At 41.5% G+C, this 22,615-nt stretch overlaps 2 protein-coding genes across 4 annotated transcripts in view; both read right to left on the bottom strand.

Annotated features, from left to right (window-relative positions):
- Positions 1-22,550, bottom strand: scin (scinderin). The gene is made up of 16 exons (XM_031875792.1): positions 21,745-22,550; positions 15,285-15,439; positions 13,087-13,248; positions 12,819-12,968; positions 8,407-8,499; positions 6,108-6,240; positions 5,918-6,006; positions 5,488-5,703; positions 3,697-3,818; positions 3,319-3,409; positions 2,586-2,837; positions 2,314-2,491; positions 1,608-1,729; positions 1,264-1,341; positions 1,128-1,188; positions 1-609 (listed from the first exon to the last, which is right to left on the bottom strand). Exons 1-16 carry the CDS (start codon positions 21,935-21,937, stop codon positions 446-448), a joined length of 2,259 nt encoding a protein of 752 aa, XP_031731652.1. The 5' UTR covers positions 21,938-22,550; the 3' UTR covers positions 1-445.
- Positions 15,353-22,615, bottom strand: part of tmem106bb (transmembrane protein 106Bb) — a 23,198-nt gene continuing 15,935 nt past the window's right edge. For all 3 annotated transcript variants that reach the window (XM_031875793.1, XM_031875795.1, XM_031875796.1), the window contains exon 9: positions 15,353-15,439. In XM_031875793.1, the coding sequence (XP_031731653.1) occupies positions 15,418-15,439 (22 nt within the window). In that variant the 3' untranslated portion in view covers positions 15,353-15,417. The remainder of the gene's footprint in view (positions 15,440-22,615) is intronic.

Raw genomic sequence — 22,615 nt, forward strand, 5'->3', positions numbered from 1 at the left:
CGGTGGATTTGAACCACCTGATTGAAAGACGGCCCTGCTATCCACTTAGCCACAGTCGCCCACAGTATTCCTTCCCTTTGTTACCAACAGTGAGATTAGAAGATCAACATCAATATCATGTCTTATATCACTTCACTTTTTAAAGTAAGTTTGGATACAAGCACCATGTCAAATAAATCATTTTATAAGAATTATTCCGAAGTAGCTACAAATCAAAGACCAGAGATTCCCAACCTTCCCAACATGCCAGAGACTGACAATAAGGGGGTCATTATATGTCAATGTGAAAGTTGTGCCTGCATGTGGTAAAGTACCAGTACAAACACAATTTTCAATTAAAAATGTCACAGAAAACAACTGAATGTCTTTATTTGATCACACTGGTTATGTAAAGGAACCTATTTCAGTTGTTGTGAGTGGATCAATATATCTGTATGTTCTGATTCTAAAGACGCATGGACTTCATGCTCCTGGTGACAGAGTCCCAGTGGGAGGGGTCCCAGGCCAGGAACCAGCCTGTGAAGGTGGGAGGTTCATGGCCTTGTTTCACCACCACCACAGGAGTCTGCTTGTCCCGGCCGCTCGGGTCAGTCTCTATGTACCGTTTGGCTGCAGGGGAGACGAAGAGTCACTGTTAAGGGGAAGCAAACAGCTACATCTGGGTGGTGTTGCCAATAAGTTAGTGTCCCATGTTAGTAGTGACCTCATGTGGCAGTAAGAGGTTATTGTTTTATACATGTGAAATTCAACGAAGACAAATTCTGTGGTAAATTAAAAGACATGAAAGGTTAATGGATGTACAGTTCTTTTCTAGTGTTCCGACCACTCAAAGCTTTAACACTACACGTCATCATTCACCCATTCACACCCATTCACACACTGATGACAGGAGCTACCATGCAAGCTGCCACCTGCCCATCAGGACTAACTAACATTCACACACTGCAGGCACAGCTACAGGAGCAACTTGGGGTTAAGTTTCTTGCTCAAGGACACATCCACATGGATTAGCGTAGACGGGGATCGAACCTCCGATCCTCTGATTGAAGGACGACCCTGCTGTAGCACTGAGCCACAGTCAACTAAAACAGCAACACACGGAGATGAGTCAAAATCCAAAAGCTCACCAGATTTGACGGATTCAGTCCTCTCTACCTCGTTGGCATCCTTTCCGATCCACGTAAACACCTGCAACAGGACATTAGAGTGACTGTGGAGTTTGTCCAGAGATGACCTAACCTTTGCTACAGCTGTGTACAGTACCTGGTCCCACACATCCAGCAGCATCACATCATCTTCAGCCAGGTCATCCTGTGTGAACTCTCCTGTAACCTCCTCAATCTGCACACATGATGGCACTGGTTAGAATACTGCTGCACAACATCTCACTGCAGTGTTTCTCACAGATTATACTGATCACATGAGGAACCAACAGGTAACTGTTGTTTCAAAACATAATGATCATCACCTGGGATTAAAGCAGGTCATGGAAAAGTGCCTACAAAAATCGTTGTCAAATCAACCAAAAATTTCACGACCAGTACCTCCGCGGACCCCCTAGGGGTCGCGGTCACCCTGTTGACCTCTGACGTAGGTGAAATACTTACTATGAACCTGCCGGTTTTGTTTGAACATCCAAACAGACGAGGAGGGTGAGTGATGGTCTGACTGTCTAGTCTTGCTGAGGTCTGGTACTCTGTCTTCCCCCCTAATGCTGCCCAGAAATCATCTGCAACACAAAACACACACTGACATTGAATGACATTTGATGAATCTTTAATAAACTACCCTGTTTAAATGATATTAAGATTAAAGTTAAGCATAGTTAAGGGTGTGGTCGCTTTGATGGTGGGTGGTGTACCAGATCCGTAGCTGCTAGCTCTCTGCTCTGTTGCATCACGCAGTAAATACACAGCTGCCATCGGACTTTACACAGCACACATTCTTCTCATGCTTGTTCCTGCTTATGTTCTTGTTGACAGAGGTATTTTTCTGTTTTTTGCAAAATATGGAAGGTTGTTTGCCTATAGTATAAATAATTCTGAAATAAAGGTAGGACTAGTCCAGCTGTCTGACACATCCTGTGTTAAATCATTACATCCTGCTGCAGCAGCTCTGTACTACATTCATACACTGCTAGCCATGCACAACCAATGCTGGCCCAGTTCACAGGTTTATTTTAGTACCAGTTTTACTGGCTTTGAGTCACAGCTGTCACTCATGTTGTTTGTTTGAATTTCATCATCATCCAAACTCCCCCGTCAGCAGAAGGTATTTGTGTTTTATGTATGGAAGTGAAATGTAGGTGATGACCTGGTTCATTTTCCTCCATGACATGTTTGCTGCTGCAGTTCAGCTCTTTACTCATGTAGTCTGCTCCTTTCTCCTCTTCTTCACTGGCCCCTTTGCCCATCCACAGATAGCCCCGGCCATCAGCCATCTTCAGCAGGAAGGCATCATTAGAGTTCAGACTGGATGCCCTGGCATCAACCTGAAACATATGAGACATCCAACACCTTTACCTGAAAAAGGACAAAATGCCCATTGTAAATATACTGCCATTGTAAACCATTGTAAATGCTCACCTCAGCAATTCTGGTGATGGTGCCCAGGTTCCGTCGTACCTGAAAGAGTCGGGTTGGAGGTGGGGGGGTCTGGCCTCTGAGGCGGGACGTACCACTCTTATATACAATGAGGGGTTTGGATTTGAAGAGGCTCAGTAGATGTGGGGGCTCTTTATCCTGGCACACTCTGACCTGATGACACACACACACACACACACACACACACACACACACACACACACACACACACACACACTCACACTCACACAAAAGCTGTGGGCAATTCCAAATAAAATTGATGCCAAAACCTTTATCTTTAATTCTACAGTACACCGCCTCTAAGTCTTGGTTTCTGTTTGTTTTTGAACTTTGAGCAGTGTTATTGTATTGTGTGTGCTGTTTTTGTTGAAGGAATAGTTTGACCTTTTAGGAAATATGCTTATTCGTTTTGAAGCTACAGCCAGGGAAACAGTTAGCTTACCTTAGCATAAAGACTGGAAATAGGAGGAACTAGCTAACCTGGCTCTGTACAAATCCACCTGCAAGCAATTCTGTAGTCTGCTAATTAACATATGAACCGAGCTGCAGTTCGTGATAAACTAAGACATTCACTAAGCATGTAGTTTACTGGATTACTGTTTCATGTGACAAAGCGTTGCAAACCACATTTGACTTCATTAGGCAGAGAGAGATTCATGAGCTATTTCAGGCATCCATTGCACATGCTTTTTATTCTGTTTCACACTGGCTGTACCTGAACTGCATACCCTCCCAGTGAACGATCCAGGTCTACGGTCAGGAAGGCCGAAGCTGTTAGCTCATCCAAAGAGCATCCGGCTCCTTGCCTACAGGTCAGAAGAGACATGTGACAATGCTGAGTAAACCTTAAACTTAATTATATTTTTATATTTTACATCAACAATGATCAAGCAAATAATTGGGACGTGAGAGTCATCTTAGTGACAAAACAACAGAGAATTATCAACCCTGCAGTTCCCCACAGCTCGGCTAATAAACCACAGATATGATCGACATATATCAGGAAGCTTGGTGCAGAGCATCAGACCATATTACAGAGGAAGTGAAACTCTTTGTTGCTTATGAAAAACCAGCTCAGTGAACGGTGTCATACCAGGTGTAGATGATCTGCCTCTTCCCGTAGGTGTACAGAATGATGTAACAGTCCCCCCCGTAGAACTGACCGTAGCCCTTTGGGTCGACAGGAACTCTGCCACTGCTCTCAACCCTCCAGATCTAAAAGATGGAAATAATAGTCACCACTTTAAGAGCCACATGTAAGTATAGTGCCAAAGAGAGAATTCTGGCAACATGTTATTGCTGAAGGTGCGTAATTGCTTTCTTATTGAGCTAGTTTATTAATCACAAGCTAATCTTCAGATCTATTATATACCTTCTAATGACTTCAGATGAAGTTATGGTTCAAGTCAAAAGCACACTCCCCAATCGTCCCCCCACCAGGGGCCAGAAAAGAAACTTTTGTGGTCATTTTGGGGCAGCAGATCAAGGTCTAAACACCAAATCTGACATACACCATAGAAAGCTCTTTTTGGCTAATGTGTTAGCAAACCGTTGCCTGTTGGCACATCCAGCATGTTGCCTGGGTCCAGAGCTCTGCGTCCCCCCACTTCATCGGATTTGAGTCGACTGATGCGTCTCGCCTTGTGACATGAAACTGCGGTTTCTCGATTAAAAAGTAGTCAACAAATAAGCGCAGCGGAGGACTAATGAGTAGCCGATTATGTGAAGCGGGACTAAAGCCGTTGTCAATTGTTGTCAGTAATAATAACAACATTGAAGACCGGTACATACGACATTTATGCTGCTATTGAGGCTGTTCTAAATCAATTTAAAATGTCTCTCTGCTTCAATGTCTGGGAAACATTTCTTTTCTCTGGCACAGCTTCTTTTCTGTGGTGTCTTTGTTGCCGTTTTACGGTCCTTCTTCTCTTCTTTTCTCTCCTCTTCCTCATTTGTGTCTGTAAATGTAACATAATGCTCTGACTGCCACGTCTCTACAACACTCTGTGAATCTTCCACCCTACAAGTAATGTAAAACATTTACACAAATCCTCCCAGAATAGATGGCGGGTCTATAAGGGAGACCCCGTCATCTCTCACTCCTTCACTCAGTGGCCTCTCTTTGGTGTTTGGGCTGCTGAATAATACATCATCTGTCGACTTAAAACGCTGTTCGATTCTGACGGATACGGTCTCTAGTCATAATGTTAGCAAATATTGAAACCCCCAACCCCAAAGGATGATTAATGAAGGCAATATCAGACTGAAGATGGAAACAGAGTTCAACTTGTTCACAATTCTGTCTGACATCAGCCAACATCAAGAAGGCAAAGAGCAACATTTTCATGCCATTGGAGTCATGTTTGTATCCATCTGATTAATTCATGTATTTCTAATCTCCTTTTAGCTGCTTTGGTCTCCACCAACTCCAAAAACTAAATTTACACCAAAAACTGTTTTGTATTAGAGTTCAGTTTCAGATTTCTCCCATTGATTTCATCACCGCAACACCAGATCAATATATTGTACATGATCTGGCCATATTGTGGTTTAAGTATATTCCCTATCATTGTATTACTTTGTGATATAGGCATGATGGTGTTTGGACTCTCATCTAGGTAACCTCTGTTTTAACCTGTGTCAACAATCTCCAATGGCTCAGCATTTGCTCATCCCAGTTCTCCCCTCTTGGTATCCCAGTAACGTGTTTTTTTTAACCCCGTAATGGACAACTAGTTTGATGAAAGAGGTCGAGGGAAATGCATGCTTTGTGCCCCAAAGAGACTTCAGCAATTCATTACTGGAAGACAAGGCTTCTCAGCTCTTTCTTCAACATTGCACCATGGCGTGGTTTTAAAAGTTAACTTCTTGTATATTTAGTCACCTGTGTGTGTCCACTCCCATCATCCACCATGTTGTACTGGGCGGCCATGTGATGGGACTCATGGAGTTTGGAAGCATCAAACTCCCCCTGCTGTATCCTCGCAATTCTCTCTGTGACAAATACCTTCCCAAAACCCTCACTCTGGTCCCTGTCCTTCCAGCCCAGAAAGAACTGCTTGAACATGGAAGTCTCTCCTTCCTCTGGCAGCACCTGGATCTGCAGGATTATCAGTTGCAACACTCAATTATTACATAACTTTCACAGCAGCTTTTGTTAGAGTCAAGTATTTTTGCTCACTGAAAGAATTAAATGATAATCAACATCATCAAACATATTGAAAACACTTTTCAGGTTTAATCCCCAGAAGCTGTAATAAAGCATTTCTTTCAAATTAAAAATATACAATAGAAAAGTGAAAATGAAAGTAAACCTGTGTGTTTGCAGGGTAGCCCATCTGTTTGATGAAGCCCTCAGCTGTTTTCATGGCTTCCTTTCTTTCACTGGGGTTAGCCTTGTGCCCTGTAGGAGATAAATGAGATGCGATTGATGTTGAAATCCTTATGCACAGTCACAAAGACAATACACCATTCAAAGCAGACGCTAAAACACTGTCTGATTACCTTTCCATACAAATATGATCTTGTTTCTGCCATGATCCAGAATGAAGCATTCGTCTGAGAGCAGGTCACTCTGGAGGAATGGGTTTTCCTCCTTGACAACAGTCACTTTCATGGACCCTGACGCATCAGAAACCTGGTAACACACAAACACATACATCACCTATAGCCCATATTACAAAGAGAGAATGTAAACTTTAGAGTGCTGCAGGCATGACATATTTTTTAGGACAACTTCGGAAGTTACCATCACACGGGTTCCCTCGACAAAAAGACAATGTGATTTTTCCATTGGCTTTTGAATTACAGCAGAAAATAAGGTCTGTGACAAACACAAGTATATGATACTTACACTTTTTGTTGAGCAAGATAATCTTCATAAAATAACACCACTTATAATTTTTGGAGCTTAAATGCAATCGGCAGAAGTAAAAAGCTAACATTAGGCTACATTAGGCTATAATTAAACTACTACAGGATCGAACTATCGGACTAGTCAGTGTAGGGAATTTGGGTTTAGAACTGTGTTTTAAGAAATGATAATAGAAGTGTTTAATGATTCATAATTAAGAAATCATAATTAGAAGTGTTTTGGAATACATAATTAGAAGATTCATAATTGTAGAAGTGTTTTAGAATTTGTAGTTAGAAGTGATTTGTAGTTAGAATTGTATCTTAGTAGAATTTGTAGCACCTTTATATCTATGCTTGTGAAACTTGTGAAGTTTTTGCCAAAAGTTGCAAATCCTTATCTTTATATAAAATGTTTATCATAGAAGTGTTAAGCCATAAAAGACAGTCATTGAATGTATGAAGAATAGGGAAAGCGAGATTTCTAGACAGGCATTTACAGATCACACCTGTGCGAGGGTCCTAGCAGACTGAGGCCAGAAGGGTTCTGCTGGAGTTAGCCAATAGGAATTAAGATAGACAGTATGGGAGGGGTTTTCAAACTGGGACCAGGAAGTGTCGGCCAGAGAATCACTCTCTTTCCTCTGGTCTCACCGGGAGGGCAGCAGCGCTTCTACTGGGATCAGGGTAAAATGCCTCTCTGCGCAGAGAATATATATCTATAGATACTGTAATGAATGTGTTTCACTCTGTATTTGTATTAGATTCAGTAGGTTTAAATACTTTTTTATTGTAGACCAGTTTAGGGCAGATTTTATTATCACAGCGACTCTACTGTAGAACAGCAGTGGGCGGAAATCAGCGGCCTTCTCTCTGTGGGGTAGAATTCAAGCCTCCACATCAGTGTGATGAAGTTTAGATTCAAAATTCACAAGAGAATTTACTGACGTATTTTATGTTATGGACAAAAACGTTACAATCTCTTAACTTGTTTTAACCACAGACCTTATTTCAGGTATCTAACTCATTGAAGAAACCCACAGATTGTGAGACAGAAATGGGACTTTCATCCAAAAGGAACACAAAAGGAAAGCTCCCTGTTGTAGCTTTAAGAATGATTATGCCTCTAGGCCTGGTCACACCAGCATTTAAACGGCACCATTTTGCTGCAAAATCATTTAATTCCAATGAATCGACTTCAATGGTGGAAGTAAATCTGTTCAAGTTTTTGTGGCAAGTTTAACTTTTGTGAAGGTTATCGTAGCTGTTTAGATGTTTCACCATCCAGAGCTCCACAAAAAGGAATGGATTGAACTATGAGACAACAGTCAATGGTACAAATATATCTTTTGAATAAACTGTGAGAACTAATAGTCCTGTTAGCGACCAATCTAACGAGCTTTCTCACTGACAGTTTATTCAAAAGATATAATAACCTTGTTAGCAGAGAGACCTTTTCCCTTTTTCTTAACGATATAAGAATAATAATATTTATTGCCTGTATTAGACCAGCTGGAGAATTATAGAACATGGGGGAGAGAGATGAGGTTGACGTGCAGCAGAGGGTCGAAGGTTTGAATCCAACCCAGGCTGCTGCCAAGTCCTATTTTCAACAAAACTCTTTATTGTATGAAATTATGCAGATTTAGATAACTGAAAATAATGTATATCCCTGTCACAGAGCAGCACCCCACTTGATAAACTGCATGAGATAAGATTTCTCAGTGTCTCATCTGATGTGATTAAAAGAATCCAGAATATTCCATGACAAGTATACCGGTAAGTTGGGTATTTATGTTCTTATCACTTCCTGCTAAATCAGCCAACCAGCCAATCCTTCCAAAAATGTTCTGTGTTCAATTAATGTTCAGATTCTCTTGTGTCTGTTTGATCTTTAGTAAGACAGGAGTTGAATTGAACTTCTGGTGTTTTGTATGAGTGAATACTGTACCATGTATAGTTTGGCTATTTTCCTGTTGAACACGTCTGCCTCTGTATCATCATCACCATCTCCCTCTGATAGGTCTGGCTTGACTCCAAGGACCTGTTAGTGTGAAAAAATGATATGACAAGTACATCATTTTTTATACAATTTCTTTCTTCCCGATACCAGCAAGAATGATGACTCGGTCGTTACTGCTACTTCCATCATACATTATTTAAGCAGTAAAACGTTTTTCTGGAGCTGATGATGGAATTAGCTAATGAGTGAGCCACCGCGCTTCTTTCCCATCTCTGCAGAAAGTTCCACATACGCAGTACCGATCAGACAGGATGTACGGATGGGGAAGCTCAGTGACAAGTGATGACGTGATATCAAAATAATGTGCAGTTTGTGTGAAGCATATACAACTTTGACTTGTGGTTAGACCTCCGGACCATCAGTAGGGAAAGAGCTCTATCCAATCAGCTGAATATTCTAAGTGTCTGTTCAATGAAATACTTAAAGACTTTTGAGAGCTTTATCATCACGTTTATTTCTCACAGGGAAATAAATAAGAATAATTTCCACCACAGCTACCACTCCAATGTCTCTTACATACAAAGATTTAGTCAGGATTTGGTTAGCCTAGTTTAGCATAAAGTCTGGAAGTGGGAAGAAACAGCCTTCCTTTCTCTGTCCAAAGTAGAAATCTACACCTACCAACACCTCTAATACTCACCGATGAACCCACTGTAGCTTTTTTGTTTTAGTCCATACACACACAGAAATGTCTTGAGCAATAAACAGCCAGGTGCAGTGTGTGCTGTGTGAGAGTGAGGATGCCAGGTTTGGTACCATAGTCTCTGTACTCTGTAGTGTACAGAGACCAAATCATGTGCTCACTGGTGAAATCTGGCAATTAGCTTGAGACACTGCACAGAATTCCTGGAAGGAGGACACACTATTGTTTGTCAAAAAATAGAACCACAAATTGTTATGCTGTTTTACATTTCTGTGGACATGTTATCAGTGAGCTTTAGAGGTTTGGACAGAGCAGGCTAGTTATTTCCCTCTGCCTTCAGTCTTAATGCTAAGCTAGGCTAACATCATCCTGACTACAGCTCTGTACTCACAGGCATGAACAGTCTAAACATCACACTTTCAGAAAAAACACAAATAAGTCTATCTTATGGTCAGTGAATGGAGTTTGCAAAAGCTAACATGTGAACCTTGATTTAACATTATTTCCTTAACAAGTTAGTAAGTTTGTCACAGGGCATGATGAGGACTCAAGTGCAGACAGTCAGATGTAGTGAGAAAAGGGTTTTAATGAATAACGAACACAACAGGGAATCCAAGGACGAGACAAGAGACGAGGGGGGAAATCCGGCAGGACGAGGCAGGGCAGGCAGACTGGGAAACCGGATGAGCAAAAATGGGTGGGTAGGTGAACACAAACAATGGCCTGGCAGTGGATGACTGGGAGGCAGGTGTTTAAATAGTGGCTAGAACAGGTGAGGGGAGTTGTGCTGATGAGGGAGTGCTTGATTAGTGATCTGGGGCAGGTGAAGGGACTTAGACTGGTGCTGAGGGAGTGGCTGACAGGTAAAGTGAGGAGCTACAGAAAGAAACACAGAACACACAAGGAAAAGCCTGATCGTGACAAAATTGGCCTTGAGTTCACACCAAGCGGCAACCTCTGTGTCGTTAGAACCAAGTAAATATGAAGTATTTTTAAGTGTTTCTGTAGTTCGTTGTGGTAACTTTAAGAATCACATGATGTAAGTAACGGTGAGTTATGTGTGACCACTATTCAGGAAGTAATTAAGCTCTGAGAGCTGCTGTTTTAGTATATCTGAGTTAATCCAGCGATATCTGCATACATCTTATGCCTTTTGGTAGCATCGTGGGTATGCATTGTTTATTGTTATCTATTGCAGATGATTATTTTTTCAGATGTTACATTCTGTGAACCTAAAATTGACTAAGTTACTATTGCTAATGACTACACTGTTCCTAGGCCATTGGAACTTCATATAACAATAATTACAATAAACAGATGAACAAGTTAAGATACCATGCCACATAATATATTTGAGGTAAAATATACAATAAATACATGAAAGATGTAACAGTAAAACGAATAGGATTTAATTCATACTAAAGGTTGAGTTGGTATATTTGTATTGTGTATATCTGTATGTGTTAAAAACAAGCAGTGTTGAATATGCTTTTTAGATGTCTTGTTTTAGTTTCACCTTTCCTTGCAACGTAAATGGATCTGTGGAGAAGGGACAACCGCATTCAGAGTTTTACATACAGCAGCTGTATCAAAAGCGGCCCAATCTCTGAGGCTGAAAAATGAAGCCAATGCGGAAGGGTAAAAAAATGCAGCTCATCGATTGGCCACTTGAGGCAGGCTCTAAAAGGGAGTGAATCTCCATAGACCTCCATGTTAAAAAGCCCAACTTTGCATGATTTTGGGCCCAGTCCCAGTGTCACCCCTAAACCCTCAAACCCCGAACCCTCAAGGACTTACTGACTTCACCTGGTGAGTGGTTGAGTGTGAGGGCTTTAGATGGTGTTAATATATGAATGGGACAGCACTTTGCTGCAACATATCACGTTACCATGAAAACGACAAGAAATATGATGTATAATTGTGTGTATATATTTTATACTTTGTACTCCCTGGTTTGAATGTCTTCAGGCTCTTTCCTCACAAGATGAGGTCATTCATATAATCTATTTACTCGTTTTTGTCAAAACAGCTTCAATGACAAAATCAAATGTTTGATGAATAAATTAATAAATATCTTCTGATTTCATGTGTTTTTATCTTCCATCTTTAACCCTTAATGTTTCTGAGTACATTTAATATTCCAGGCTGAACACATGTGAGCCGTCCTCTTTGTTTACCTTTTTGTTTACGTCTCCATGCGTCCACTGGTTACCCCGTGTTTAACGTCGCATTGCAATGATTTGTGGGTAATTCCCTTAGGCTAAGTTAGCATCCTATGCTGACTTACGGAAAGGGTTCATAAAGGGCTGAAATGTCTGCGAGAGACTCAAACAGTCGATGATCTGACAGTGGGACAGAATTAAACCCTCACGGACTTTGCGGGAGCGCGCCTCAAAGTCTGTGAGTCCGTAAGGGGGGACATTGGGATTGGGCCTTGGTCTCTATAGCTAATATCCCTGTCCATGACAACTGTACAGGGGTTGAATTTATATAATAACTCACCTGTTTAAATTCTAATGAGGCTTAAAGTTATGCATAATTAAGGGCATGGCTGCTTTAAGGGACAGGTGGCTGCCGTCACAGCCACTAGCTGTCTGCTAGCTCGGCTAAATCAAGTCACTAAACTTAACGTGTTTGTGTTTTGGAGAATCTTTCATGCAAATGTCATACAAATAAGGTTTGCTGTGCAAACATCCTGCTGGCCAATGTGCTGGATGATGGAGCTGCTCCTGGGTGACCTCCATACCACCGGCATCAGTTTTCACTGAGATATCAGGAGCTGTAGTGTCCATGAAACTTGGCTAATACCGGAATGCCGTTTAAACACTACTCTTTTACTTTATTGCGATCTGACAGAACAGAGGGCTTCGGGGACTGTGGCTCAGTATTAGAGCGGGTCGTCCTTCAATCAGAGAATCGGCGGTACGATCCCCGGCTCCGCTAGTCCATGTCGATGTGTCCTTGGGAAAGACTCTTAACCCCAGATTGCTCCTATAGCTGTGCCTATGGTGTATGAATGTTAGTTTGTACTGATGAGCAGGTGGTACCTTGCATGGGAGCCCCTGTCATCAGTGTATGAATGGGTGAATGATGACATGTAGTGTTAAAGCTTTGAGTGGTCGGAAAGACTAGAAAATAACAAGTACCTCCATTTACCATTTCGGCAAGAAAAAAGGAGGTGTTTGCTTTATGGAGAATAACATTAACCCTAATGCACAAATTGAAGGAGTCTTGTTACAATTGTTTTATTTGAATACTGGGAGCAACAAGACCACAGCGATAAGATTAGCCGGTCAGCAACAGCCTAGCTTGTTAGCCTTAGCTAGCTTGGTAGCTTCAACCTAGTTGGGCGTGTTTCAGCAACCGGGCTTTATTCAGCCCAACTCAGCTTCATCCACGCTCCTATTCTTTGCCTGTTCATGGATTAGCCAGGGGTCAGGCTGTGTCGTCACTGCCAAGATGACGACGGCCGGAGCCGGCCACTTTGAGCCTCATTTTGGCTCTTCAGAAACCCATGGGTGACGTCATAGGGGACTATACCTATGTTTTATACAGTTCACACCCAATATCATTTACTATTTGTTATGATTATGGAATAAATAGTTTTTCCTTTTCCGACAGACATATCATGAGACATGTCTGTGAAAAAGAAGAGAAATTTATGACAAAAAAAATGACAAAAAAAGCTGAGACTCACATTAGTTAACTCGAACCGTTCACTTCCCTCTTCTACAACCACCAGCTCGGCACGGGCATTTCTTTCGTTATCACGGATACCTCTGGCCACTTGTGCCGCCTTCAGTCGCTCAAACTTGTTACACTTGGATCCACACCACTGATAGATCTTCTGCAGATTGGTGAACACACAGACAGACAGGGAACCACTGTCAACATACAAACTTGTCTCTCCAGTTTGCTTCACCTTTCAACTGCAAACATACAGCAAGAAAATCCTGTGTACTTACATCTCCGAGGTCAACGATGAAGCAGTCTCCACTGTTGAAGCTGGTCCAGGTGAGAGGGACCTGGGTGGCCCTGACCACGCGTCTGCCCTTTATGTGTAGGAGTCTCTTTGCTGAAAGGTCATTGGTGACCACATGGTGGAAACCTGAGGCCACGCCTCCTGTCTGTGGGGCAGAGAACTCTGTCAACCTTCTTCCATTTCTCTGTTTACTTTAGACTTACTTATTCTTCTGTCCCATTAGTCACTGTTCCCTGGAGCCAAGTATAATCCTGCAAACAGGTTTATGGGTCAATATATACTGTCAATATTCTCTTACCATTGAGCTCAAGATAGCTAAGACAATATTTAATGTCTTAGCTAATATTTAAACATTTTTCCTTAAAATAACAACGTAATTATACTTGTAAAACAAATTCAAGTGTTTTTCTTCCCGGTTTCACTTGTCAGATTGCAACACCCCTTGAGTAGTACTTAGGGTACAGTGGAAGTACAGTGCAGTACTAGAATGATGACATTCTACAACTCTCCATTAACCAAAGACAACAGAATTAAAACAAGAGTGCAGCCACGCTAGCAGCTCGATAGGCTGTGCCAAAGTTCGATCAAGTATTTTATGATTTGTGTATTCCATTCTCCAGTGAATGCTTGCAGGAACTGTCAATTTATTAATTTGGACTTTTGAATATTAGTTCCGGACCTGGAAATATTTTCATTGAAAAGAGAACAATCAAAGGATGCTGTGCTTATGCAGGTTGTTTTATTTTGTACCCGATGATTTGTGAGATTTCATTGGGTAAATCTCCAATGGACATACAACAGACTGATTCACCATCATCACATAGTGCAGATGAACGCTGTGATCCCACCACACTCTGTTTAACAGGAAAGTTACATGAACATTGGTTTTATTTGATTTGGTTTATTTTCTCAGAGATATAGATTTTGTTTGTGGTTTATTTTCCCCTCAACCTGAGTTGGTTGAAGGGGCAAGTATAAGACACTGATATTCCCAATAAGGGGAACACAAGTAAAGAACTGAATGTTTAGTGTTATTGTTAAATGAATTCCACTATGTTCTAAGTAAGCAGGTGATGTTTTTTTCATTCTTCTACTCCTCCTTGAAAAGAACCTTATATCATTCCAAAGTGTGATAAGACAGTGCTTGCATATGCACCAGATATGCCAATCCATCGAGCAGAGATGACATATTGAGATATTTCTCAGGATAATTGAAAACATTGACATGATGATAAGGCCACGTCCACACTACTCCGTTTTCCTTTTAAAACTCCGTCCACACGGTGTTTCAGCATCGTTTTCTAAATCTTGCTCTATCTCTCTCTCTCACATCAAATGTATTTTAATATTAACACTTACACATAAAGGTTTACTAGATTATGGTCCATAAATGTGGTCAACACACGTCTCTCACTCGTTTCCTTGGTTCCGTTGTTCTCTGTTCTCACTCGTAGCTCTGCTGGTGACTAAAGTCTCTGTCCTACTGGAGAGCAATTACTGCTTTTGTTCCGTTATATTTTATCTGCAGACTTCACAATAGTTGTGCAGAACAAAACAAGCATTAATAAGAAAAGGAAAGTCCTCCGTTTTGTGTCCATCACCCTCCCTAAAGCCGCTAACCGTGACTTCAGACGTCCGCTCCGTAGGTCTGATGACGCCGCTGGTCACGCCGCTAAGGTAAGGTGATCAGCAAAGTCATCAGGATTTATCCTCGGTGTTCATGAGTGAATCGAATTTCTTGACAATCTATCTATTAGTGACTAAATGGCAGACCGACCAACACCAACGTACCCCGATAGATACACAGACAGACAGACAGATAGGCAGCAAACTAGCAATATACAAAAATTGTCAATAATAGTTTAAATCTAATCTCCTGGCAAAAAGTTGCACTTGAACACATCGAAAGACTACAGCCAACTGCACAGTCTGCACCTGCGTGAAAAGAAATATGCTGTGATCTCTAGAGGATGATTAATCTCACAAACATCAGACAAAAATATCTACCGAACATTAGAAATATGAAAATGTAGGGGCTGCTACTGAAGTGTTCGTTAGTAAAAGGCCAGTATAAGCAAATATAACAGTTACTATATTTCAGAGTAAAGTCACAACTGTACAAGATGTCCAGCACAAGTCACTTGATTGCATTTTCAGACCAGTAATGAAAATGATCCATACTTTGTAAGTGATCCCTCCCTTGAAGTAGCTGGCGAAGGCTGTTGTCTCGACCCCCTGCAGTTCTCGGTACTGGACTGGCTTTCCGCCCAGGTAGTCGTCCAGTTGCACCGTAAAGATGGCTGCAGCGGCACTCTCATCCTGGCTGCACTCCTTTCCTTTAAAGAACAAGCACAGGCTCAAATGAAGGACAATGAAAAATGCATCCATTTGTAACACAAATACTTGGGTACTTGGAATTTTTTTTTTTTATGTTTTTTTTTTTTTTTATGTTATTTTTGGTGTGATTTCCTCAGAATTGAGCTATCAGTGTGCCTGTAAGCCCCTGCAGTGTTAGCAAAACACTTGTTTAGGTTTAGGAAAAGATTGTGGTTTTGATAAAAAAGCTACAGAAGTGGCTTTAAGCATCGGAGTTATGTAACAAATAAGTCAAGATTGATTTACATGGATTTACACAGGACACAAACAGGGTGAAAGTCCAGTGTTTTCAGACCCAGCCATCCCCTACCACCTCCTATCTATGCAGACAGTGTGGCTTTATACTACAACACCTGCCCTAGCTACCATTACTTCCTTGGTAAATATCTATGGCTCTGTGTCATTTTTCTTGAATTTCAATTTCCTGGAAGCTCTATATTTTGTCAAATTATCAAAAAGATAAGTCAGACTTGGAGCTAAGTTTGTGCTGCAAAGACAGCAACAAGGCACAGGCTCCTTAAAGTTGTCTGTGGTTTATCTAGTCTTGCAATCTGAAAGCAAAACCAGCAGACAAGTGTTAATGGGAAAATTAAGGAACAGGAGGAAATAGATAAAGACGACACCTGACAGGCCTTACATCTCAACACTTCTTGAATGTCAGTTTAAGGTCTTAAGGGGGTCACAATTTGGGAAGGAAAATGCTCAAATGCCAGCATATCATTTCATGGTTAACAGTCAGGAACCTGGCATTTATCTTCAAGGACTTGAGGCTTGCCTTAAAGACTGACAAACTGGTTCTGCCATTTCAGCACAATGAGAAGCTGTCAAACTAACCAGCTACATGCTAATGATGGCAGCATTTGCCAAAATGCTTACTTTTGCACAAGGTTTTTCTTAATATCTTTTTTAATATCACCCCTATGGTCCACCTGTTGCTCCCTCATGTCTGTTTTAAGAATTTTGATCAGCACAGAAAGTGTTGCTTCCAGTCCACAATGGAAAGTGAAAGAAAACTACAGAAGAAAATATCTGTGGATAAAGCAATCTTGCTTAAATGAATAACTCAAAATACCTCAAACAAAAGCATGTGATGTGTACAGGTGACAGATACATAAATGCAACATTTGTAAACCAATTATTTAGTTTTGGCTGATTCATTTTAGCTTGAAAGACACTTATCATTTCAAAAACTCAATTATTCTTTGTGTGAAATTTACATTATTTATTTGAAGTTTCATCACACAAAAATAGTCCACGGTGACAATGCACCAATACATGAACAACAGTATGATGTCAAATTGGTTGTTGGGCTCTCGTCCTTTCTGACTGATGCTTGGAATACAGCCTATGAGTGTTAGTGTCTGACAGCAGGGCCAGCAACACGTTCCTCACAGTCGCTCTGCATTTACATGATGCATGATGAATGAAAAGTGCTTCATCTTTACACACAGTGACAGGAAGGATGTGTGAGGTGTTCATTTGCATGTATAACAGTAAATTATTAATGTGGATGGGTTCTCAGTTAGAAGCCAACAACAAGAAAACATCTTCGTCGTATTGACTTTCTACTCTCAGAGGAAATGGAGAGAGTTTCAGGAAGGAAGTACGGTCACTGATCAAAACCTCAGATGCAACGCATTCTACATTCTACAGTACTGTGTGCATAATGTGTGTACTCATCAGGAGGACAATGTATGCATTTGAAAGCCATATTTTGCTTATATAGGCATAGGCAAGGACTTGAACAGCATTCAATGCAGATTCTGCTTCTCTAAAAGGGGGGGGGGGGCATCTCACAGATTCAGTGTGGACTGACACATCTAAAGATCTGAGATAGGGAGCATTTTGATTGGCTCTCAACGGCTGTGAGCTTACCATGGGGCTGCTCGCATGCACGGACATGCACTAAAAGCATGGGCTGAGGGCCAGCTCTGTCAACAAAGCAGCTCCATGGCATTCTCCCTCCTGCCACCTCTTGAATTGTCTGGTGAAATGAGGAGGCTTCGTTAAGGTACGCTCTCATTGTAATGCAACCAATCAGCTGTTCCTTGTCCATTGCAGTGCTTTCAAAGCGAGCGTCCGGAATAAATAGAAACAGGGCGTGTAACAACAGATCTGCATTGAGCTACGCAGTGCTGGGTCGCTCGCGGCCAGTTAGAACAAAATAAGATTTGAATCTGAAAATATAAAATCTGAAACTAAAAAATATAAGACCTCAAATATCAAAAAAATATATGAAAGTGAAAAATTAAAAAAAAAATTCCACACCTGAATCAACATTATATTCAACCCAAAAACAATTTCATTCACTTATTTTTATTTTGAATACATTGCTGTACTTTTCAATGTTCAAGACCACAACTTGAACTTTCAGGTTCAAATTCTTTTTCAAATGATCAAAACTTTTGACCTGGATTTGGCTCCATAACTGGGTAGTGATCAGAGGTTCTCTTTTCTGCGTCGGCTTGGACTCCTGACAGTCCTTACATGTGCTGACAGTGTCCTGGATGTGCTTGCTTACTCCAGGCCACCACACACTACACCTAGCCAGCTCCCGGCACTTCACTATGTCTTGATGCTCATCATGTATGCGCTGTAATATCTCAGACCTCATCATCCGTGGCACTATTCTATCATTCTACCATTATACGACACCAGTCCTTCTGAAACTGAGAGGTGATGTCTGGAAGTGTAATAGGCTTTTACCTTGTCAGGCACCTTAACAGCATCCCGACATCACGTAGCATTGAACCATCTGCAGTTCTGCATCCTGTAGGGTCTGTTGTTTGACCATGTTGAGCTTGGTGGGTGAAATGGGCCATGACTCGTGGATTGCTTTCTCATAGGCTTCTATTTCACTGGTCAGCTCTGCGATTTCCTGTGTGGCAGTAGCCTGGGGATGTCTAGACAGTGTATCCACTATGATAAGTTGTTTCCCCGGCACATACACAGCTGTAGGGTTGTAACACCTCATAGGCACTGAGTCCAGATCTTTACAGTTTATCAAGGGAATAAGCGGCTTGTGATCACTCTGTAGAGTAAAGGAGTCTAGTCCATAGAGGTACCTGGAAAACTTCTCACAGGCCCACACTGCAGCGAGACACTTGCACTGCTCAGCATCAGTGAGTGTTCTGGAACAAAACACTACTGTTCATCATGTTTCTGAAGCAGAGCTCCACCTAAGCCATAACTACTAGCATCTGCACTGATAATGGTAGACTTACTCACATCGTAGAATGCTAGTACAGGTGACTGTGATGAGTTGTTTTACCTTCTTAAAGGCATCCTCGTGCACTGCCCTCCATGCCCATGTCATGTCGTTTTTGAGTAGTTGAGGGGTTTGGTGACCTCAGACAGGTTTGGCAGGTACCTGCCTAAATAGTGTATCATCCCCAGGATCCTTCTCAGATCAGTGACATTGTTTGGTGGCTCAAGCTGAGTGACGGCCTTGACCTTAGCCTCATTTGGCCGAATGCCATTCTCATCAATGCAGTGTCCAAGGTAGTTGAGTCATCACTGACACAGGATATATTTGTCATGGCATCTTTAAACCAGCTTTCTCCAATGTGTAGCCTCACCTCATGGACTTCTTCAGAGTCTGAATAAATAAGGATGTTGTCCATGTCAATCACCAGGCCTTCTTGTTCTTTCAAGAGCGCAGTCATTTCACGTTGAAAGATTTCTGGTGCACTTCTGATTCCAAATGGCAGTCTATTAAAGAAATACCTTCCAAAGGGAGTTATGAAGGTGGTGAGTTTGTCACTCTCTCTGTCTGGTGGTATCTGCCAGAAACCACTTGCTGCGTCCAAAAGGGAAAACACTTTTGCGCCTGTGAGTTTAGGTAGGATGTCATCTATGGTGGGCAGAATAAACTTCCCTCTCTTTCTCTTTATTCAGCCGTTTTAGATCAACGCATATCCTTGGCTGGTCTTTGTTCTTCTTGGGTCCAGCAGCCATCGGAGCACACCACACCGTGGGCTCCTTGATTGGCTCTATCCCGCCACTGGCTACCATGCGGTCCAGTTCTTTTTTTACTTTAGTGAGCATAGGCACCGACACACGCCTTGCAGTAGTCACACTGTAGGTACAGCGTCCTCCTGCAGTCTGATTTTGATTGGCTTTATCTTCAGCCTGCCTATAGCTGCTGGGCTGGCCTCACTCAACTGCTCTGTGCTTTTGATCTCTTCCATTTGCTTTGACTAAGCCCATAGCGATTGCTACATTACGGCTCAGGTTGCTGCCATGTGGCCCCTTTATCACATTTACTTTAAACCTGAACATTTGCTTTTTCCACTCAGTAGTAGCTGTAACCATTACAGTTCACTCAACCTGGACTGCCTAATTTGGTTGCATCAGTTTTCAGTCGTTTCAGTCTATTTAAATATCTTGCACAGGCAGTTTTACCGTCCATTCGTTGTTTGAGTCATCCACGTCTGTATTTTCTCCCAGGAAATGAACATGTCTCCTGTCTCCTCCCTCGTAGGGTGTATTGACCTTAATGACCACGCGGGAATGGCATATCGCTGCAAAATGTCCCCGCTTTTTACACTTATGGCATTCTGCATCGCATGCGGCACATTTGTCCTCTTTAGCATGCACCCTGCCACATCTGGAACATTTCTGTCCCTTATTGTTAACACCTTGTCGTTGTTTCGCTCTGGCCCCTTTTGTCTGTTTCTCCCAGTATTGCGCATGCTGCTTGTATGCTACTTCACTCACTTGTGAACAGTCAGCATTAGCTCCCTGCTGGTTAATGTACCCGCTTTGTCGAATGAAAAGAAAAGAAAGACCTCCAAAGGTCTCCAAAGACCTTTTATTGTATTTCCAATTACGGAATCATCAATCTTAAACCAAAGAGTAAGCGTCATATCCTCTAACAGTTGGGACATTTTTAACGCCCTATCAAATATCGACAGCAGTTAATGATTACCTTTTAAACCTCCTTTTCCTTCTCGAGAGCAAAACAATAATTAGTGCTCTTTTCCCTTTCCTCGAGATTTGGCTCTTGACCTAATGAATGCTTCTTTTGCCAGACCTAAATACATTTGATGTAGTTGTGGCTGGATGTCCTTTAATTTGAGTTCTTCTTCCAAAGACAAATTTTCTTTTGTTACTAAAAGGTCAAGTTTGTGCATCAAGTCAGTTTCTTGTTCCTTATATTTAAAGAACTAGAATTTAGCCTAATCATGTTTTAACCCATTGAGGAGTTATTTTGCTCGTGTTTTATTGGTGTCATTGAATTAATTATCATTTAGAAGAGAATTGTTGAATTTCCATATCCTTCTATACCAGAAGTTTCCTGGGTAGATTTTATTAAAAGAAATATTAGTTTATGGTCCAATAAAGGGGCATACCAATGATTCACTTATTACACAAATTAAAGGGGAGAGGAAGAAATTAGAAAAATATACCAATTGTTGATTTTAAAGTTAATCTTCTACTACAACAAGTGAATTCTTTTGCGGTTGAAGAAACACCAGTTTAAAACACGTCAATAAAACGTTGGCGCTATTGACGGCTGACAGTGACACAGTGCACTGGGTCTGCACCTGTAACACAGACAGTCAGTGCCTTCATGTTTCTATGTGGAAAACACTTAAAACACATTGTAGGATACTCTGTTGTTATGTCACTGCATGCCAAGACTCACTGGCTGAGTGAGCAGTCAAACTGGAAAAGTTGACCTGTTCAAGTGTAACTACACCCACTGCATCATTAAGAAAAATTTTGCAATATGTTTCAGGGGCAATGCTAGCATTGGGTTAGGCCTTCTACCTCTGACTCCAACTCTACGTCAGCATCGGCCATGCAAGGGCTGATTTAAAACCTGTTGAGCCTTTTTAAACCATAAAATGCAGATTTTTTCTAAATTTGGTAAGAAATGTGAACGTGTGTCTTCACAGTACAGTCATACCATTTAGTTTACAGCTCAACAAACTCATTTGAGTACGCAGTGTCTCTTTAATTTTTAATTCATTAAACCAATATTTTAACTGAAGTTTGACCCGAGCCTGACCATGCAGATAATACATCTTTATTGCTTTCCTCACTACGTGCCTGAGGAAGCTGCAGAGTGTTTCTTTAGAGTGAGATGTGATATATATCTCACCCAGGAGGACATTTTCTACACCATTTCTCTCTCATGACTGCCTTATGACTAAGTGTTATTAAATCCAATTAACATTCACTCATTTTCCTATTTTTGCATGAGTGGAAAATAATGAATTTTACCCAATTATGAAGGGCCAGGGCTTTATTCTCTTACCCAGCCAGTAGTGCAAGTGGTAGAAAAAGCTGGTCTTCTGGTTGACAGTGTAGAGAATCACATAAGCATCTCCAGTGTAAAAATTCCCACACAAGTTCTCTGGTACAGGGACCAGCTCCAGATTCTCAATCCTCCAAATCTGCAGGCCAGCTGTCTTGCCTGCATTGGTGAACTCTTTGTGGTGGAGTACCATGTCTGCTGCTGCTGCTGCTATGTTAGGCTCTGAGGATGAGGGTGGGATGGCTGGGAGCAAGAACACACTGCTGCTCTGTTGCTGAGCACTGACTGAGTGAGTGTGTAGCAGCAGTGTTTCAGCTTCGGCTTCCTCAAGCTCTTAGACACACACTGGGTGTGTCCACATGCTGTAAACGTACATCAGCATCCTCATGACATAAACATACCTAAAACAACGATTCAAGTGGTGGATATATTGTTTATTATTTTATAATATATTGAGATAAAAATCAACCATAAAAAGTGATATGATTTGCATACAAGAGAAGGGGGTGGGGGGTGATGAGTGGAATTGCTTTGCACTAATTTGCTCGAGGTTTTTCATCTCCCACATAAAACATACTTCAAGGACTGTCTTTTTACCGACATGACATTCCAAAATTCAGGCGGACTTCCTGATACACTGAGCTCCTCTCTCCTCTTCTCTCTCTCCTTCTGTATGAATTCATGTCCCATTAATGCACATTACTAACTTTGCTTCTTCCTCAGATTCTTTGTGCTTTCTCTCCTCACAGGTTTAAATAAATCGTGGTTACAGTGCCTATAAAAAGTATTCACCCCCCTTGGAGGTTTCATCCTTTTGTTGCTTTTATACATGAAATCATGGTCAGTATAATTTGGCTTTTTTGACAAGAAT

Source organism: Anarrhichthys ocellatus, unplaced genomic scaffold (assembly GCF_004355925.1).
Source record: "Anarrhichthys ocellatus isolate YVR2014 unplaced genomic scaffold, GSC_Weel_1.0 scaffold96, whole genome shotgun sequence".
NCBI lineage: Eukaryota > Metazoa > Chordata > Actinopteri > Perciformes > Anarhichadidae > Anarrhichthys > Anarrhichthys ocellatus.